The sequence below is a fragment of the Equus asinus genome, chromosome 22 (genome assembly GCF_041296235.1).
Source record: "Equus asinus isolate D_3611 breed Donkey chromosome 22, EquAss-T2T_v2, whole genome shotgun sequence".
Classification (NCBI taxonomy): Eukaryota; Metazoa; Chordata; class Mammalia; order Perissodactyla; family Equidae; genus Equus; species Equus asinus.
Genome location: NC_091811.1, coordinates 53,240,309 through 53,260,402, shown reverse-complemented (window position 1 = coordinate 53,260,402; position 20,094 = coordinate 53,240,309). Strand labels below are relative to the sequence as shown.

The window sequence follows — 20,094 nt, the reverse complement described above, 5'->3', positions numbered from 1 at the left end:
TGATCCAAACAAGGTAGTTAGCTCTATTTTTATTTTTACAAATTAGGTTGCCAGGTGAGCTTTTATTTTGACAGTTCTGCTGGTTTTTTAAAATAAAAAGTGACTTTAAGTGAAAGTCACAGAATAAGGAACTTCGAGCCTGGCTTTGGGGGTTAGGTCCCATCCAGCTGGGTTGTGGCTTCAGGAGCAGAGCACCTCCTCTCTGAAGCAAGAGGACAGCCACACACAGAGGGGAAGCAGCATCCCAGCCCCTAAATCTGCTTTACAAAAGGCTCAGTTCAAGAGAGGAAATTGGGGCGGCAGCCTCTCCTAGTGTCACCCTCTTCTGCTCCCCCAAATAGCTGGAAGCATTACTTTAGCCTCTGGCACCTCCTTGCAAAGACTTCCTGGTTGGGTAGAAAGCTGGGAAAATAATGACCAAATCTCTCTCTCACTGGGAGGAAAGAGGTCAGCTTCCGTTTTCATTTTCCCGTGTTCGTTTCTAGTGGTCTCTTGAAACGTCTCCCTACCAGGGCCAGAGCATGGTGGTTAACGTGCCAGTTCTCTGCGGCTGCCCAGGGAAGGCTCAGGGGAAAGATGGAGCACAAATGGAAAAGCACTCCCTGCTCTACTGTGGCCTTCCTCGGGCCTTTCGGAGGGGGTGGGTAGGAGAGGATTCGAGGGCACAGGCAGTTTATCACCTACCCTATTCTTCCTCCCAGGAACCCTACCAGCGTGTTTTCCCACATGGGGTCTTCCTCCCCCCTCCGCCTGCACAGTGCACTCACCAGGGGGCGGGGGATGGGTTTCTGCGGTTTCTTTGAGCCCAGCTTTTTCATGGCATTGTAGTACTTCTTCTGTTCTTCAGTCATGAAGATGTCCTGACCTCCAAAGTAAAGGAGGGAAAAAGAAGATGGGCAATTACAACTGGCTCTCACGTGCCGCGGGACTGGGACCTAAGGCTCAACACTGAGGCCTGAGGGAGGCTTACGCCCCCTCCTTTCCAGAGCTCAGCTGGGCTAACGGTTGTCCCAGAGTGACAGAGACCTGGAACAACTATTCGAATTCACAGATACCTGCCTTTGTTTTCACTTGGGATTTCTGAGATCTGCTAGTCGCTAGGAAGAAAGGAAACGGGCTATCCAATTCCACACCCCCAGGAAAGGGTTAAACTTGAGCAATGACTCTGAAGATAGTCACAGCCCACTGGTTCCTAAATTTTTTTTGGCCTGCTTTCCTGATAAATTCTAGAAAAAAAATTTTTTTTTAAATAAAAAGATTTTCAACTAGTGGCTAATGGCCCATTTATTTCTGACAATATTAAAAATTTGGAAATCCTGGTACAAGAAAGTTTGAGGATTTCCTTGGAGTTTATTGGGACAGACTTGATTTATAAGATGAATGACAAGAGTAATCTTTTCAATTTGCTTTGGAAAAATTGTTAACCATCTGGGACAAGTAAGCCAGTGAACTTTCCAAGGATGGTGTCTCGAGTCCCAATTTGCTAGTGGTGCCCGGGGACCGAAATGGATAAGTAGAAGTCTAGACAATTTCTGCTTCTCACTACAGCTATTCATCTGCTTCTTTCCTTTTCAATCCTGTCCCTAGACCCTCTCCCTCCCTCTGGTGGGAGGCCAAAACCAGCAAAAGGCCTCACTAAGATGGCTTGTAACTGTGGTAAACCACACACTGCAAAATCCAGCCCCCAAAAGAAAGAGTTGGTTGGGGCTAAGGTACAGTGGGGACAGTGCCACAGTGCGGTGATAACATGGATTTCAGAGAAAGAGAGGTGTTCTCTCTCTAGAGACAGGGACGGGAGTGCCTCTCATCTGGACTGATCTCCAGCCACTGGCAAGGAGGGGAGGAGACCTATCTTTTTCTTTTGTTGATTGAAGTTATCAATGATGACGCCAATGAACAGGTTCAGGGTGAAGAAGGAGCCGAAGATGATGAAGATGACAAAATAAATGTACATGTAGATGTTGTCCTCATACTTGGGCTGCTCATCAGGCTGTGGAAGGGCCAGAGAAGGAAGAGAGTCAGCATCCAGCGTGGAGGTCAGATGGCTGATTCTGACATGCCAGGGCCCTCAGCCATAACTGACCACTTAAGCTGCTGAACAAGCTGGGGTGGGGGAGCCCTAGATTCTCTTTGCCTCTCTCCTTCACCACATTGGCAGGTCCTGCCCTAAGAAGGCACTATTCCTGCCATGTGGACTTCTCCATGTGGAGAAAATGCAAACCATAAGGCGAGGGGGCGGGAGGGCTGTCTGCTAGGAGCCACATTTATTTCAAAGCAGTGCTGAGGCACAGACGGCTCCACTGGGGCCAGGCTAAAATCAACAAGCTACTCATCTGGAGCCAGCATAAGAGAGTGAGGACTCACTGAGAGGAAGGGGGTGACCTACAATCAATAAAAGCAGCAACAAATGTTCTAGCCTCTCTCTCTCAATGAGCCCCACCACGCTGCCTGCTCTCTGGCTATCTGAGAAGGTTGTGGCTTCACCAGGTATTCCTTACCTTTCGGGAATCTACGGCTGCGTACATGATGTCCATCCAGCCTTTGAAGGTTGCCTGGCAAACAGAGTCAGTCGTTAGACTGTGCCTGTCGGGGGGTGGGCGGGAGTCTACGCAGGGGTCCCAAAGCCAGGCTCAGGATCAGTGAGAACACAAGACAGGGAGCTCGGGTGCAGCCTCACATGGACATGGAATTCTCTGTTTGTTAATAAGGATCCCAAGGGAGCTTTGTCTAAGTCCCTGAAAATAACATCAAGGTTTGGCAGAGAAACATGTTGACAATGGTAATTGAATCAATACTTTTACAAAGGGTCTTGAAACGGGTCTGGGAAGGTTACTTAAGCTAGGACAAAGCCATATTTATGAATGAGTGGTGGGAATCTAGTGAGGGTACTTAGAACTTAACCCTCCATTGAGGAGTCGTTTTTTAAAAAGGTGTTAAACAAGCAACGGGGGTCTGAAAAATTCATAGCTGTATTAAAAAGTCAGAACGTTTCCCTTTTTAATATACATGTTGAGCCTATGGTGGTGGCAATAACTGGCTTCATCCTAGGCAGCCCCTTCCCTGGCCTGATTTTGGATACAAATATGGGAAACCAATTTAATAATCTCCATGTTTTATTTACGTTCTATTTACTCAACCCGAGTCTAAGTTTTCTCAGGGGATGGGCAGTTCTTCATTCATCTGATGGCCCTAGGAGTGCCGTCCAAGGCCCTGCCGGTGGTGGGACTCTGAAGACAAGGTTTGACTGGCTGGTTGATGTGCACTGGTCTCTGGGAGCTGCGCCAATTCAGATTCGATTTGTGTACCCCAGTTTCTTGAACTGGGATAGAACACAAGAGCCTTGGAGTGGGATAAACCACTGTTCACTCCATTAACATGCCTCCTACTACTAGGTAAGGGTCAGTACTTACTACATGTGCCGTCGAGTTGAGAGCTTCACCTGCCTTACTGCATTTAATACTCCCAACAACTATATGATGGAGGCATAGTTGCAATAGTAACAAAAATACATAACAGCAAACACCATGAATTAAGCACTGCTATGTGCCAGGAATTGTGCTAAGAAATTTTAATAAATTATCATGAATCCTCTTATCAGCCACATAAGATAATATTATCCACATTTAACAGATGAAGAAACAGACTCAGGGAGGCTGAGTAATTTGTCCAAACTTACGTATCCAATAAACATGAGTGTGGCTCAACCGTACATCTGTCTGATTGCAAAGCCTAGGAGTTCCCAATGTATCATAGCCTTGTCAAACACTCCAAAAAAGTGGGAGAGGAAAAGGAAACCAGGCATGATGGAATGCTACATAATTAAAATAAATCCTTCCTTACTGTGACCCATTCGAGACCTTTCTCTGGGGTTGAGCTGACTTATATAAGAGGTGGCATCACAGCACTGCCATGTTCTTCTCTTCAGTTAACGTTAGTATAGCTGTCATGTAGGACTGTCCTGCTCCATCAAAATTGCCATCGTCTATATCTATATCTATTTTGGTCTATGCACTTATCTTCTTCATTTTTTTCTTCCTCTTTAACTAGAAAATCTGTCCTAGACAGACAAGGTGACCTCTCTGCGACTTTATTATGCTGCAGGAATCTTTATTTGTTGCTGAGCAGAACACTGCTTCTGAGCACAGTGAAAGATGCCCTTTGAGTGAGGTCTTGGAGAAACCAGAGTACTCGGGAAAGGTGTCTCCCAGGAACTGGTCTGGGAAATGACGTCGTCTGCTGCAGTCTATGAAGAGTAATCCTGATTCTGGAAGCAGGGTTGAGAAGGAGCCAAATGAGATTTCTGCTAGCCATCTGAGTTTCACAGAACTGAAAGGAGAACCATACTCACCACTTGAAGGAGCGCCAGATAGCCGGCCCCGACGTTGTCGAAATTGATCTTCACATTCTTCCATCTGATTTCCGTATTGTTCCCCTCCATGAGCTTTTCACAATCAGTTTTATTGTTGACAATCTCAATTTCAAATCGGATTTCAGAAGTCTCGTTAAAGCAGTAGTGGTACTTTCCCGCAAACAGGTTAACTCCCATGATGCTGAAAATCAGCCAGAAGATGAGACACACCAGCAGCACATTCATGATGGAGGGGATGGCGCCCACCAAGGCATTCACCACCACCTGCATTGGAAGGGGGAGGTTGCTGAGTGTCGGGAGGAGCTATGGGCTAGCACACTCTTTTGATTTCCAGGAGGGGAATGACATTGTATGGCTTGTTCTGACTACAGAAACATTATGGTCCCTTTGGAATTAGGGTAACTGGACAGATCCACAAGTAGGACCAACATTTTCTAAATCTATGAGACATTTTTGAGGAATTCTAATAAATTATCTATTTATTTCCTCCAACACAAATCCCCCTGCCCAAGTTGACCTAGGTCTTCTCTCCTAGGCACCAACCTGGACCAAAAAATTATTTCTTAGTCCAGTCTCCCTCTTCGCCAACTCATAAAGTACGCCGCCGTGGGAAAATCTGAGAGAGTTCAAGCTCACTAGTTACCTTTCAACAGACATTCCCCCTCTGCAAAACAAGGCATGATTGTTCAAAACCACAGAGAACCACCCTTCGGGGTTAGCAGTGAATCAGTCAACAATACATAAAGTCTCTTTTATGACTATGCAAGGCCAGTTATTTTGTTTCAGGCAATAGCTGAGCATGCATATTTTGCAGGCTCAAGAAAAAAAAAAAAAGCTATATTCCCTCTACCAAACAGGATAAAATAAAATCTGAACAGATGTGTTTTTCATACAAGGTTCATTCCTCTTCTTCAGCCTTTTTTCCTGACTTTGTAGGCTTCTAAATCTCAGAGTCGCCCCCTGCTTGGCTAACGCTGACGTCTCTGCTCAGTCAAGGGCTTGACTTAACTCTTCACAACGTATTACGAAGAGCAAAGACTTAAGTTTTCTGTAGAGTTTTGGGTTAGATCACTGCTCTTGAAACCAAAAATTGGCATATTGTTAAAAATCACTGGCTATGGTAAATTCAGGAATTAAAAAAAAGCAAAGAAACAAAATCCATCAGGAACCAAAGTTTCTGGGTTGTCTGTAACTCTGATTTCGCTTCACACTCTAGGTGAGAGTGGAAGACAACACTTCCACTGTAGCAGCGGTTTCACTAGAGGAGTTCCACCTGCCCACAAAAATAGCATTTCCGGTGGCAGGCTAGAAAACAAGGCTGGCGTTCATCTCTGCCCTGAGTCTCACTTGCTGGTGTCTTAGTGGGACTGCTAAGGTCAGAAAGGTGACCCTAAAATGGGAAGAATGTTTCTTCCTTTCCCTAGTACCCTAGGAGGATTAATGGAATCAAAATAAAGACACTGGATATAAATGAAGTCTTCTAAGTTTTGTTAGGAAGTGACAACACCATGTCCATGTCAGTTTTCCATTGTAGGGAAGACAGAGCAGGTTGCCAACTAGCACAGCGCGGAAAGGGCTGAAGGAGCTGTGCCGTGGAGGGAATGCCAGGGGACAGCTGTGGGCTCTGATTCGAGCCCGACCTGGGTTCAGGTCTTATCTTCTGTTTTTGCCCTAGATTGCAATGTCACTCATTGGAACATGTGGCTGGGAAGAGCTGTCTGTTCTGTCCTGTATAAAAAAGGCAATGATATTCTGCTAAGGAGTCACTCTTCCTTAGACTGAAATATTGGTTTTGTGTTTCTCCAATTCCCATATGAAGGTCTTTAGATTGAGAGGCAGTTATTTCTTAATTCTTAGACCAAGAAATCTCTTCTAGATCAAACAGCTCTGTCACTAGTATAAAATCATTATTCTTTGATTGTTCATTACTTTGAGCAAGGAAAGCCAGAATATCTGAAATCTGAAAACTCCCCGATGTTATTTTGCAGAATGATATTCATATTTATTTATTTATATTACCAGATTTGTCAGGTGATCAGATCTGAATTTTACCTCCTCATTCTACGGTTGCTCACCCTTTGGTGGGAGCACCAGAAAGCAATGAAATGTGCAGAAGAACAGGCAAAGGGAGGATGATCCACAAGAAGAATAATCATTTCTTAAATGATAAGAGAGTAGATTCTCAAGCTCAAGTCTCGGGACTGCATTTGGTAGCAGAGCTTAGGTGAAAGGTCACGACCTTCTGTTACATCATCGCAAGTCTACAAGAGAATCTGAGACCCAGAAATGTTCTTTATCTCAGTTCAGAATCTACCTCCTCTAGGAGCTCTTCTGACGACCTTAAGCCAGTCTAACCTGTCCTACATCGTGTCTGTGTGTTAGAGTTAGATGCGGGGTAATATGCCCAGCAGGGAAGAATAATTAGCTAATTGACTAAGTGATCTCCTTGTACTTTTGTACTCACAGATCTGATCAATGGAATCAACACACAAAAGTATTTACTGAGCTTGTTCTCTGATATGTATGACATAAAAATCCTATGAAAGCCAATGTACTTATAAGATATAAATGTCCTTTCATTTATTAATCATAACCAAAGAAAAACTTCTTATCCTATTTTATGAATAAAACAGTAAACAGCTGATGGAATTTACTAATAATTCTTCCTTGCTGTGAACATTAGCTGATAAGCTGCAATATGTTAAACATTAATTATTTAACTGTGCTCCATATAGAATTGTCATTGTGCTGATATTCTCAGCAACCAAAGGGTAAGAACCAGGCTTTTTTATTCTGAGCGCTCACACTACAGATATATCATAAATGATGATTCAAGTTTCCATAGATAGTTACTTAATAAACAGGATCTCCTCTCCTGTTCTCTAATAACACTCAGGGTACTACTCTACATTGCCTTTAATTATGATGAAATTCATTATTCTTAAACACTAGGTGTAGAAATATGACTTAAAGCTAGGTTCTAGCAATCTATAAAAAGTTACTTTTTTCAGCATAAGTTTATACTCAGTGATTGATACAAATGTCATTTAATTGATGAGAAAATTCCAATGGATACTAATTCTAACAGCATTTTTATCTTCTCCATAATGCCTAGAACATTACTGTTGCTCATTAAACACTATAAAACCTGTCAAATAGCTTTAAAAATCTGGCAGAGGGAACATGGCTTTAACGGACGACCATGTACTGACAATCAACAAAAATGCATGCATGTTTCATAGCATTCCTATTATATCCCCTCAAAAGTTTAATAGCACAGCGAAATCTGTAAATGAAGATTACTATGGAGGAGAGAAAAGCAAAGAACTACACTAAGTATTCCTTTGCCAAGAGCATGAGTGCTTCAATTTTCTGGCCTTTGGTTTGAGGATGAGAGGAGGAGACTGAAGGCAGTGTCCCAGGACAGGCTAGGGCCACACGTTCCCTCTCAGCAGAGGTCTGAGCCTGTAACTGGAGTAGCACAGTGACAGTTGAGCCCATCTGCATTGATGGTATTCAGTTTGTGAAGATTTCTTATTTAAAATATTCTAAGGGTAATCTCTCAAGGGTTGGCATACACAAGAATAAAAAATGCATGTCCCCATAGAAAAATAACACAAATAAAATGTCTGTGCCTAATTCTGTTTATGATTGGGGAACTTACTATAAGCTTAGGCAAATTCACTCTTTTCCTCCTGCAGTCATTATTCCACACAAAGCCTGGGAAACCAGGACAGGAATGGCTCCCCAGCCCTCCTCACCTACTCACGCCGTTCTGGTCAGCGCTGTTGGCTGACTGGCGTAACCAAGTGAGCTGACACTGCTATAGCCGTTTCCCTTACCGAACCTTTATTGTTTGAAATCCCAGCTTTGGGTTCAAACTTGTTCTTGCCCATAAAAAAAACAGCTGATGTAGAGGTTTCACTTTCTAATGCTTTTTCAATAAAAATTCCTACTGTTCTGACCAGCCATTTGGGACCTCTGGCCTCTTAACTACTTGAAAGTTACAAGTACAGGTTTTTGAGGAGTGGACACTGAGAGTTCCTGAAAGGCAAGGAAAAGAGGAGGAGCTAAAGGGAAGAGCTGTGGCTCCCAAAAGGGATCCGATGACCAGATTATTCACATAACTTCCTCGTGAGCCAGCTGGCATCAGCTGGTCACTGAGGGCTACTTCTGCCGCAGGGGTGGGGCTGGCAGGAACGAGCACCCAGATGGAGAGAGTCAGTGGCAAGTGTCGGTTGGGCATTTTTCCTTGAGCTTTCTTCAGGTATCACCAGTCTGGTTTTAGGAGATCCAGGATCACTGCTGGGGACGTGGAGGATCAGGGCTACCGAGCTCGGGTACGATGCTGCGAGTATTGTCTTCAATGGACTTCCTCCAGTCCTCAGTTTGTCAGTCACTAAAATGATTATCAACTCCATAACAAAACAGGTATGATTTATAAAAAAATTTAACCTCTTCTGAAAAGAAGTGAAGGTGGGGGAGGAGGAAAGCCATTTTAATCCTATTTTCAACGATACCATGGCTGCCTAAAACACGGAGTCCTCTGCAATATACTCTTTAATCCCTAAATTTAGCCTGAGTCTAACAATGACCTTACTGCACACATTCTGCAATCTCTCTTCTCTGTGGGAGAAAGGCCTAGAATCCCAAAGTTTGTTTTGTTTTTTAAATTAAAATAAGTTTATGTTGCTGTGGACCTGACCGTCCTGTAGGTGGTTTTAGGGGGTGCAGAAAGCTAATATTTAGTAAACCAAACCGTGACTGTGCTACAGAAGAAACACAAATTTGTTGCAAAACGCATTTGTTTGAATAAACTAAAATACTAAAATAAAATTCCCAAGTTCCAGTGAAATATTCATCTTTCTGTACGACTGTGGGTGGCTTCATGGACTAGAGGCCGGACTCACAGAAGAGGCGTGCAGGAAGCAGCACTGTCCTGGTTTCTAGTTTCTCCAATTAGTCTTGCTTTGTGCGTGTGGACTACTGCAACGGTTTAATTTTCATTCCTACATGCTGAGATTTGCACATTTAAAGACATATCCTCTGGTTTGCTCTCCTGCATGTATTCAACATCTGAATTGAAATGAGTTTTCTTGGTCTCGTTAAGTATAACAGACCTCTCTGATTACCATAAGACAACTATTACCACCAAAAGCCAGTTGTCCACTTGATTTTAGGAAATTGACTTTTTAGTGTGTGTGTGCACGCACCTGTGCACACATGCACAATTATTTAAAACGAGAGACAGCAAAAAGGCACCAATGGAGGGAGCCTTATTTCTAAGTTGGCAGGTGACAGCACCTGCACCTTTGGTTTAAGTGGCGTATCACCAAAGCAGGAATAGCAGGTGTTGAGAAATTTCGAGAGAACTAGCTGATAGTCATTTAGCATCGTACCTGGTTGTTATTTTGACCATATTAGGACAGGGGACCATATAGCGTGGGCAGAGGGGTGGGGGTGAGGAGGAAAGCTTTGCTATCAGACAGAGGCTGCCAGTCCTTAGGGGACTGGGCTGAGAACAACAAGGTGCAATAAGAGGAATCAGATAGAAAGACAAGCATTTCTTTCCCCAGGGTTATGCCGAATTCTGCTCCATCCCCGAGTCTAGGGCTGCCATCAACGTCTCAAGCCCTTTCTCAGCCGCTTTCTCAGTGACTCCAAGGCCACAGTCCCCACCTGGCTGATGCCTCTACGCAGCACTCTCCCTGCCTGCGGCGTCTGCTTTTCAGTGGGTCTGCGGGGTACAATTCCCCTTCTTTGCACCTGGTGATTCTCCCTATTAAATCAACAGCCCAGAAAGCCGCCCCAAGTGCGACAGGTAAGCCAGGCCAAATGAGAATAGCCAATGTTCACATGTTCTGCAATGGCATGTTGTTGGGGGTGGGGCCAATATTAATGTGATGAGGCAGCTTAACGCAACGCCCCTTCGCACGGGCAGGTGCGGGGCAGAGAGCGGAGGATCAGATCAGCAGCTGCATCACACAGTTCGTGTTGGAATGATCTCTCCACCATGTGATCAGTTCTAGCGTGCTTAAACAGTTTCCACTGGCATGCAGAAGGATCAGCTGCTCTTAGTATCTTACCCTCATCCCTTCAAATCGTGATAATGCTCTTAAGGGTCTCAAAGCTCTTAGGGTCCTAAGGGACTTTATGGCACCTAGTTCCGAGTAGCCCAGGGCATTAGCTATAAGGCTGACTAAAGAGACCTACACGGAAACAGAAGAGAAAAACAAAAACAAAAAAGGAAACAAAACAAAAAAAGAAAACAGAGGTTCCAGAGTGTTAGAATAAAGCCCCTAGCACTGATGATACAGATGGGCCCCCCCCCGGGTAGAGGAAGTGGGAACCACCAGCTGCCTACTTCAACTTGGACTCAAACGACCTGGAAGGAAAGGTGGTGAGAGAGGCAGAAGAAAAAACACAAAGGGAAGAGAAAACCAGGAGGAGGTGGCAGAACATACATACAAGTTGGAAAAGGGAAGAGGCTGGAGGGAGAGGGAGAGAATGAGGAAGTTCCTTTGGAAGGAGAGGAGCCTGAACAGATGACAAAAACCTTACCCTCGCCCTTTATAGTCTCTGCAGGTCCCAGAAGTTCCCATTAAATTAAGCCAGACAAATTTAATGGTACCTATGGAAAAGAATACAGATAAATACACACACTCCACACAAGCGGCCCCCTCCTCAGCTCATTCACCATGGATTTCCAACAGGGACAAGCTCTCTTACTCCTGGTTGACAAGAAACCATTTGTTTGAGGGTTTGATGAGTTATATTAACAGAGGAAACATATTCAGTAAGTACAGCTGACACTGCAGTTCCCAAGAAGAAAAGAACCCAATGAGGAAATTCTTCACAGAATTTTGGCTCCATGAGAAGTCACTTAAGTAATTCTCCTCTCTCTCATTTCTAATGATAACCCAGACTCCTTCACGGCCATGAGAACTTGGGTGGGTCTGGACAACCGAATGCATACTTGTCCTTATAATTCCCATTCTTTCTCTCCAGAAGAGCCCAAAATGAATTGGCTTCAAGTGTGTTATTTCTAGGACAATCTTCTATTACTCTCATCATTAGACTAATAGCTGAAAGGGTTCTTGGAAGAATTTTTTAAAATTTTTATAGATGAAGAAATCGAGACCTATAAAGAAAAATTTGCTCAGTGTCACATCGGCAGTTCTGGAGCCAGGATCCTGATTCCCAGGCCAGTACTCTTTCTCCACGGACCGATCGGCTCCCCCACTGGCAGGTTAGATGACAATATCCCAGCAGAGGATTGTCAGTATCTGAATAGTCCAGAGTTGAAACACTGCCATCCTGGGGAGAAGTCTGCAGGTCTCCAGGCCTAGAGTCACAGTCAAACGCTTTCCTGCTCTTCTCATAGAACAAATTCACTTTGTCCCACGAGACCTCTCAGAGCAGGTACCACGATGCTACCTTAACCCTGGATACTAACTACACCTGCAGCTGCCTGGCCCTGAGCTGGGGGAGATCCAGAGCTCTGCAAGGGGCATCAGACCTGAAAATACCTTTAGCTGATCAAATCCTAGAATGCTTGGGCTTGGGCTTTCTGGGAGTGGTCTTTCTCTTACATTGCACCACAAATTCTGGGAGAGGTTAAGATGTTCCCATCAACAATTCTTAAATTCCCTCTTTTGGGAAGTGGTGGTTGCAGATCTCCTTAGCCTCAAATGATGATATTTTAAAGCAAATTTAGAGGAGAAAAAAAGAAACAATCCACAACTTAGTTTCATTTGTTGCTTTTTATCTCTATTTTAGGGCTCTGTTTCTTTGATTCTTTATCTCTGAACTGTACAACACTTTTTTTTTTTAAATGAAGACATTTATAATTAAGCAGCAGGACTGGCAGGGGTAGAAGCAGAAGGTCAGTGACCTAGCGAGGGTCAGGGGTGAGCAGGCTCAAAGGTTTCACTTTTAGCAAAGGGTGTGAACCTATGCGTGGACTCATAATCCATCAGCGCAGGTATCTTCTTGAAGGCCTAGGCAGTACTCAAAGCAAATCTGGTATTAAATGCTGCCCTATTAGGCTCCCCATGTTCTTTGGAGGATAGATGGTTCAGAGTTCAATTTCTGCCTAAACAAGAGCCTCAACAAAAGCCTTATCTAGAACACAGTAGCACCAATCAATCATTTCCCCTCCATCCATCAGTACCAATAAGAATCTGCGTGGAGGTGTCTTTTGCCTACTGTTGCCAAGTGCGGCCAACTCCTAACCACAAATAATCTAAAATTGCCAGGTTCTTAGTGAGACCTTAATAGGTGCATCAGAAGGAAGCTAGCCCATCCCAACCAAGTCTCTGAGTTCAAAATACCCCTGAGTCAGCTGTGTCCTATGAAACTACGCTAGGTAAAGATGCAAAAAACTAAGCTTCGAGTGGCAACAGGCCCTCTACAAGGCAAGAAGACCCCAGCTCTCTGGGGTAGGGGGTGATTTATCTGATAACAAATAGGCCTAAAGAGGGGAGAAGGGTGGAGGAGGTACGGATGCCAGTCCAAGGGGTTGGCTCTAAATGTTGCTGAGAGATATTCTGCTGCTCAACTGCTCAATCTGGCCAAGCTCTCCTAAGACAGCATCAGTTAGGGTCCTGTCTGGGTTATTCCTCAGTTGAGGACTTTCTTATAATCCTCTCAGTCTCCATGTTAAACTCACTGGAGATAATCAGAACTTTGCTTAAAGTCTTCTTTAAGGAAAGAATCAAACCTGAAAAAGAAAAAGGAGTTGAGGAGAAGTCAAAATTCACAGGATCCATGGCCCCAGGCACGGAAGGAGAGGGAGAGATACTGGGAGACTTCTTGAAAACAGAACACTTTCAAACAGAATGTTTTCAGGATGAATTCAGGATGCGGTGAGCACTCTCTGCAAGTTCCCGTCCCTGGAACCGACATGCTGGCTAAGCTCCTGATACGACATGGCAAGTTTCCCTGGGGAAAAGATGACAAAATTCTTTTACAGGACAAGATCTCCAGGGTAGCCAAGGACCTGAGCAAAACAAAAAGTTGTCTCTGGGAACTCAGTGGCTTATAAATAAAGAGAATTAACCTTAGAAGTTGTCTGGATTATCCACGTGATTCTAAAAAGTGCTCTTAGCAGCTTTAAGGGCAACAAGGGAGAATGAAAACCCACTAGGGAAACAAACACGGTGATGAATACAGATGCCGACACCAAGTCATGGTGGAGGAAATGGGAGGAAGAGAGTCTCTCAGAGATGGTGCTAAACTAGGACCTAAAATTACACCTGCTGGAAGTTCTGAAATGCCAAGGGCGCTAGATGTTTAACCCAAAAGGACAGCGAAAACTCTGACAGTTCTAGCTGTCCAGGTGTCAGCCTTAGCCTTATTCTCCCTCCACAACTCACGGTCTGGACTGGGGCTGTCCCCACTCGCACACTCGTGTCACGCTGTGGTTACGTGTACCTGTGGTTATGTGTCTCATCTTCTCAGGCCCTTAGAGAGAAGCGTCCATGTCTTCTCCTCTTGGCATCCCCCACAACCCCTGGCAGGAGGCTCTGCGTGCTGTGGGTGCTCAATAAACATTTGATACGTGAAGACTAAGCGCACGGTTCTGTCCGAGAGAAGTCAAGAGAAGCGAGGGTCCTGGGAGAGCCTTGTTCCCAGAACGCTGGATTACCATAAGCCTGGCAGCAGGCCTGAGCGGCCCTGCAAGCTGGCGTAAGCTCTCCAGGCCAGGACCACGCTCGCCTGTCCCTGCGACTTCCCGTGGCTTCTGGGACAGAGAATGGGGTTTGATTTATATTTGTTCACCAATAACTGGTACAGAGGTGTTCTCAGGAGCCACTGTCAGGCCCCACAGCAATGTAAGAATCCAGGACTCCCCAAAACTAGAGGGATTTATGGATTATTGTCAGTTGGCTACATGCCTGTCTCATGCTTTTATTTCCCTGCCACCTAGTATACAAAGTGATAACAATGTTTGCTAAATAAACAGTGATGTGCAGGACTGTTAATGCTTTCCACAGCTTGTCTGGGCACCAAGGGAATGTGAGATACCTGACGGAATCCTGCGGTCACTCACTCCAGAGAGAAGAGGAAGAGAGTGGTTCAGGTTAGGGGGACAGTGGAGGCAAAAGCCACGTGGGGAAGATTTCTTCCAAATCACCACTTCCCGAGCCGTTGGGAGTGCGGTGGTAGATATATCTGTCTGAGTTCTGGGAAGGTCCAGACCATGAAGGGCTTTAGGACTCCCATGGGCGTCCTCCCTGACTCCAAGCGGTCCTGAGGAACTACAGGGGAATGAAGACTCGATGGCACTTCCCTGTTCTCCAAGAAAGAGAGCTGGCCCAGGGGCACTTAGTTCTCTGGGCCTTATCCTAAGTCCGTTCCTTAATTCTCAGCGCTCATGTTTCTGTCTGTGAAATGGTTGAAGGAGGGAGTGCTAACGCCTCTGGCTAGAAGGGTCTCACCCTGGTGCCCTCTGGGGCAGGCCCTATTGGGTTCACTTTGGGGAAGAGGGCAAACTCCTCACCTCATTTAGGCATCCTCTCCAAGGCTTGCTTTCTGAAATGGGGAACGCAAATGGCAGCACAGTGACAGCTCCTGGAAGGAGTCATCCGCCTCGGAAGTTGCAGACACCGTGTTGGGAAAGGAATGCGTTTACAGAGCAGAGATCACTGCTGGGGCAGAGAGCTGGGCTCCTGTCATCTGAGAGGGAGACTTGCACGCTGCTCTGTGCTGGATCTAGAGGCACTCCACAGGTAGTTCACCCATAGCCCACAAAACCTATACACTCAAGGTACCGGCCCGGCCTCCAAACACTGCACTTCTTGGCCCTTCTCCGCCCTCAGCAGGAAGTGAGCTCTCCACAGGCCTAGGTCCCACAAATTCCTATTCACCCTTTCTATCAAATGCTGGTTTGGCTGGAATAAAAAAGCTTCAGTTATTACACAGAATAGGAGACAATGATCACGGCGAGAAAAGCCAACGAGGAACAAGCGCTGGTGGGGTGAGAAACAGTTACAGACAACGCGGCTTCCACCTGAAAAAGACCCCGGGAGCCAATGGCCACCATGCCTTGGAGATGGTCTTGGAATCTGGAGGAAAAAAGGATTTCCTACGTTTGATCATCACTGTGCAAATGGCAGTATGCGGCAAGAAGGGGACTGTATTTCGGTGTGAACTGCCCCACTCCCTGACAAACTGACCCGTTCACATCAGTCTGGTATGAAGACTTGAGTTGGATAGAAGCGTCCGTGGGGATGGCAGCAGGAGAGACCCCTAGATCCCCCCACGTGCACCCCACCAGCACCCACTGCCTCCTCTCACTCCTCTCCTGGAAGGAGAAAGAGCATATCCTGCTGGTTTGGGGCAAGAACCTTCCTGTTCCCAGCCTAAGAACAGCGGCTTTGACGCCAACGATTCCACTTCCCATTCCTAACCTCTCAATCTTCCAAGTCAAACCGCCAGAGTACAGAGCCACCTGGTCAGTCCCTGGAGCAAAGGCGGGGGCGTCAGAGCTCCCCTTCCCAAGGCTAAGATCGGCTGCTCTGAAGTCTACACCTTGTCTTGCACCCTGGGCCCCACGCAACTCCACCCATTAGAGCAAGAAAACCCCCTGGTTTTGCTTTCCTGCTAGAAGGAGCGGGAAGTAGAAAGCAGGACACGTACAGCCACAATGAGGAAGTCCAGCCAGCACCAGGCGTTGGTGAAGAACTTGACGAAGCCATAGGCCGTCCACTTGAGCAGCATCTCCAGGATGAAGATGTAGGTGAAGACCTTGTCAGCGTACTCCAGGATGGTGCGGATGGTCTTTCTCTGCTCGATGTAGATGTCCTCGAAGGCCTGAAAGAGAGGCAGCAGCTGTCTGTAGCGCCCACAGCTAAGCAAGAGCATCAGAAGCCCTGCCCTCCCGGCAGCCTCCCCCGTGGTGGCCTGTCACCAGCTTCCCGTCTCTTTCACTTTACTCCCCGGCTACACAAGGCTCTTTAAAAAAAGTTTACTGACATATAATTCACATGCCATGTAGTTCAGCCATTTAAAGCGTACAATTCAATAGCTTTTAGTACAGAGTTGTACATCCAGCACCACAGTCAATTTTAGAACATTTTCATTATCCAAAAGGAAAGCCCACACCCTCTAGCCTCGCTACCTGCCCCAGCCCTAGGCAACGACTAATCTACTTTCTATCTCTACAGATTTGTCTATTCTGGACATTTCACATAAATAGAATCACAAGCTACGTGGTCCTTTGTGACTGGCTTCTTTAATTTAGCATAAAGTTGGCCCATGGTACAGCAAACATCAGTACTTCATTTCTTTTTATTAATGAATAATACTCCAATTATAGCTTTACCACATTTTGTTTATCCTTCATCAGTTGATGGACAGTTGTGTATCTTTGGCTATTGCGAATAATGCTGCTATGAACATTTGTGGATGAGTTTTCCTTTCTCTAGGGTATATCCCTAGCAGTGGAATTGCTGGGTCATATGGTAACTCTATGTTTAATTTTTTGAGGAACTGCCAAATTGTTTTCCAAAGTGGTCACTCCATTTTACATTCCCACCAGCAGCACATGAGGGTTTCAATTTCTCCATGTCCTTGCCCACACTATGAATGTTTATAGGACAAAATCTTTTCTCCTTTTAGCTCCTGACATCACAGATACAGGTAGAGGGTCACAGGGCTGGGAGACACTCAGGTCAAGAAGATCTTAGTACTACTTTCTTTCTCTGGAATTCCTGAATGAGGAAATTCCCTGATACGAAGGTCTGAGCATTCCCATGTGCAGAGCAGTGGACTATACAAGCTTGGTGCTAAGAGGAGGGAATTCCTAAAGTGTGAAAAAAAAACCGGAGGTGGAAAAAAAGTCCCCTGTTATGGGAGGTGCAACGGGAGGTGACTGTTCTGCATGCTTCCAGGAGGAAGGAGAGAATCGGGCTGCCTGCAGACTCATCTTCCAAATGGAGGCACGTGGACATCAGGTGCTCTAGTGTCATCCTTGGGCAGTGGGGACAGAACTCATGGGTCCACAGTCCTTCTCAGGGTCTTAGTCCAAATAAATCTCCTCTGCTCAGTGAAAACAGCAACAGCTTCCATGTCAAGTTCCTCCTCACCTCTACTTCTAGAAGTCCACTCTATAACCCAGCACACGTGACCTGCCTAACACCAATCTTCACGTCACTGGCACTCTAATCCTCTCCCTCTGAGGCCTGATCAGAACCACATTCTAGTCTTTTCTTGGATATTTTAGCTGTGGCTTCACTTTGCTATTCTTAAGTCTCATGCTTACTATGCACAGGGTCTTCACGTACCGAGCCAAGTATCCCGTCTCCCCTAAGATAAATAAAAACAGTCAAAGGTGAGCAGTACAGGAAGTTCACAACTTTTGCTTCACTGGTGCCTTTATTCTTTTTTGTGGAGATGAGAAAGAGAAGAATCAAAGGATGGGGCACGATCTCCATTATTTTAGGTTTTTGTTTACTAGATTTAAAGAGTAATACTGACGACAATAATAAAACACTTTTCTCCAGTCACTGGCCTGAGTCTGATCCTCTCTGTTCTCAAGGGCAGAGGCCAGGCTGTCATCTTGGATGCCTCCCCAGCGCCTTGGGAAGCACCGAGTGAAGGCCCATGGATGTAATAAATGACCCGAAGGCAGGCAGGACAGGCAGGCTCCCCTTCACTCACATCAAGGCTACCACGCCATCTTTTTTGCCTCCTGCTTGAGTCCTGCTTTCCTGAATAAGCCTGCCCCTGACCTCCCCTGGCCTTCTTCATCCTTGGGTTTTTCTTTACCTGTCTCAGCTTCTCCTATTCTCCTCCCTCATAGGTCAGTGAAACTTCTCAAGTCACTGTTGGGATCTTTAACACTGAATTTGGGGTTTCTCCCTTGTTATTTTTTATTATTAATTTTTTGTGAGGAAGATTGGCCCTGAGCTACCATCTGTTGCCAATCTTCCTCTTAAAAAAATTATTTATTTTTTTGGTGAAGAAGATTGGCCTTGAGCTAACATCTATGGCCAATCTTCCCCCTTTTGCTTAAGGAAGATTCTTGCTGAGCTAACTTCCGTGCCAATCTTCTATTTTGTATGTGGGACGCTGCCACAGCATGACTTGATGCCACGGGTTCTCCAGATCCAGCAGTGTGTAGGTCCGCGCCTGGGATCTGAACCTGCGAACCCTGGGCTGCTAAAGATGAGTGTGCAAACTTAACCACTATGCCACCAGGCCGGTTCCTCTCTTGTTATTTTTTGCTTCTGGTTTAAGCTTTGATTCCACACGTACATGAATGTGCCCACCTCCTTTAAAAACATTTCAAAATTCTGCGTTCTTCACCTTTCCTTTAACTAAAGGAAGAAAAACGTGTGGTGTCTCTAGTCCCTGCTGTCCTCAAATCTACCCAACTAGGAAACAGCTCCCTCATACCAGACCCTGCCCACATCCTCTCAGTTACAATCTCACTAAAAATGGAAGCAAATGCCAAGATAATCTGTTTTAGCAGGGTAAGAGCCTGTGTGTTCAGTGCCTGGTGTGCCCCACTGATGAATAAGCACTTACAACCATATGAACATATATAACCTTTGCACCAGAGATCTGACTCTAAATATCTGCTGGTGCCACAGGTTCTCCCAATCCAGCAGGGTGAGAGGGGACAGTGGGCGGAGGGACGCCGCCCCCTGCCTATCTTGGGCAACTGGAAAGGAAAGAACAAGAGATCTGGGTGTCAGGTGAAAAAGGGAAGCTCATCTTAGGAAGTTGCTTGGCAAACCAAGCAGTGAAGACACTTGGTAGTTCATATTCTAATCCTGATGAAAAGGGGTCTTAGGCGTGAGAGTGGTCATACTCAGTCTAAAAATCAGGATATGGACAAGTGTGGATTCTAATCCCAAAGGCTCAAAACACCAACCCAAAGCACTTTAATACACCATTATCCTTGGGTCCATGGCCAATCTGTGTTCTCAGAGAAACTGGGCTTGGCCCCATCCAGCCTTTTTCACTAGTTCCTATAAACCCTTCCCCAGCCAATCCTTCATCACACTCTCCCCTAGATCTCACCAGGGCGCCACTGCTGAGCAGAATCATGAAGATGATGAAGGTCTCAAACCAATTGTGCTCCACGATGAGGAAGCAGGTTTTCCGCAGGATCCACCATGACTTGCCTAGCCCTTCTTCAATGTTGACCTGGCAGCACTTGAATCGCTGGACACAACCTGGCACCAGCAGGAGAGGCAGGTCAGACCGTGGGACCATGCCCCGCCCAGACCTGCCCTCTCTCCCAGGAGAGGTGGGCCATCTCCCAGGCCCCACCGGGTGCTGCCCCACCACACGGCTGGGGGAACAGAGGCTGAATCAGAATGTCTGATTCAGAAATGGAGAGGGTCGCAGGGCTGAGGCTATGCTGCAAGGCTAGCAGGGCAAGGCCCTCTGGAGTTGGGAAGATGTCCTATAAAGAAGCAGTGAGAGGGAGGAGAGAAGGGTAGTCAGGAGGCAGACAAGGCCATGACACAACAGGCCTTCCTAAAGGAAGTTTCTGGGCTGATGCCAAGAGAAAATGGACAAAGAAAAGTGTGAGAACAGAAACATGTCATAGGTAAGACTCAACGAAGGAAAACAATCATAAATGTCCCTCAAAATGATGAGGTGGGAACAAAGTTCTGGAAGACAGCCACTGAGCCCCTCCTTCCCCACCCAGCCACTAAACCACGGCAGAAACCTGTGAGCAGTGCAAGTGCCACACGCTCATGCCC

General features: G+C 45.9%; 1 protein-coding gene across 14 annotated transcripts in view; it reads right to left on the bottom strand.

Moving 5' to 3' along the window:
* The window catches only part of SCN8A (sodium voltage-gated channel alpha subunit 8), a 178,836-nt gene that overhangs the window by 12,224 nt on the left and 146,518 nt on the right, over positions 1–20,094 (bottom strand). For 11 of the 14 annotated variants that reach the window (XM_070495305.1, XM_070495307.1, XM_070495306.1 and 8 more), the window contains 7 exons: positions 19,403–19,557; positions 16,013–16,186; positions 10,456–10,578; positions 4,349–4,633; positions 2,499–2,552; positions 1,853–1,990; positions 768–872 (listed from right to left, as the gene is read on the bottom strand). In XM_070495305.1, coding sequence (XP_070351406.1) covers positions 768–872; positions 1,853–1,990; positions 2,499–2,552; positions 4,349–4,633; positions 10,456–10,578; positions 16,013–16,186; positions 19,403–19,557 — 1,034 coding nt within the window. The remainder of the gene's footprint in view (positions 1–767; positions 873–1,852; positions 1,991–2,498; positions 2,553–4,348; positions 4,634–10,455; positions 10,579–16,012; positions 16,187–19,402; positions 19,558–20,094) is intronic. The other 3 variants (XM_070495312.1, XM_070495310.1, XM_070495311.1) reach the window with 1 other exon arrangement.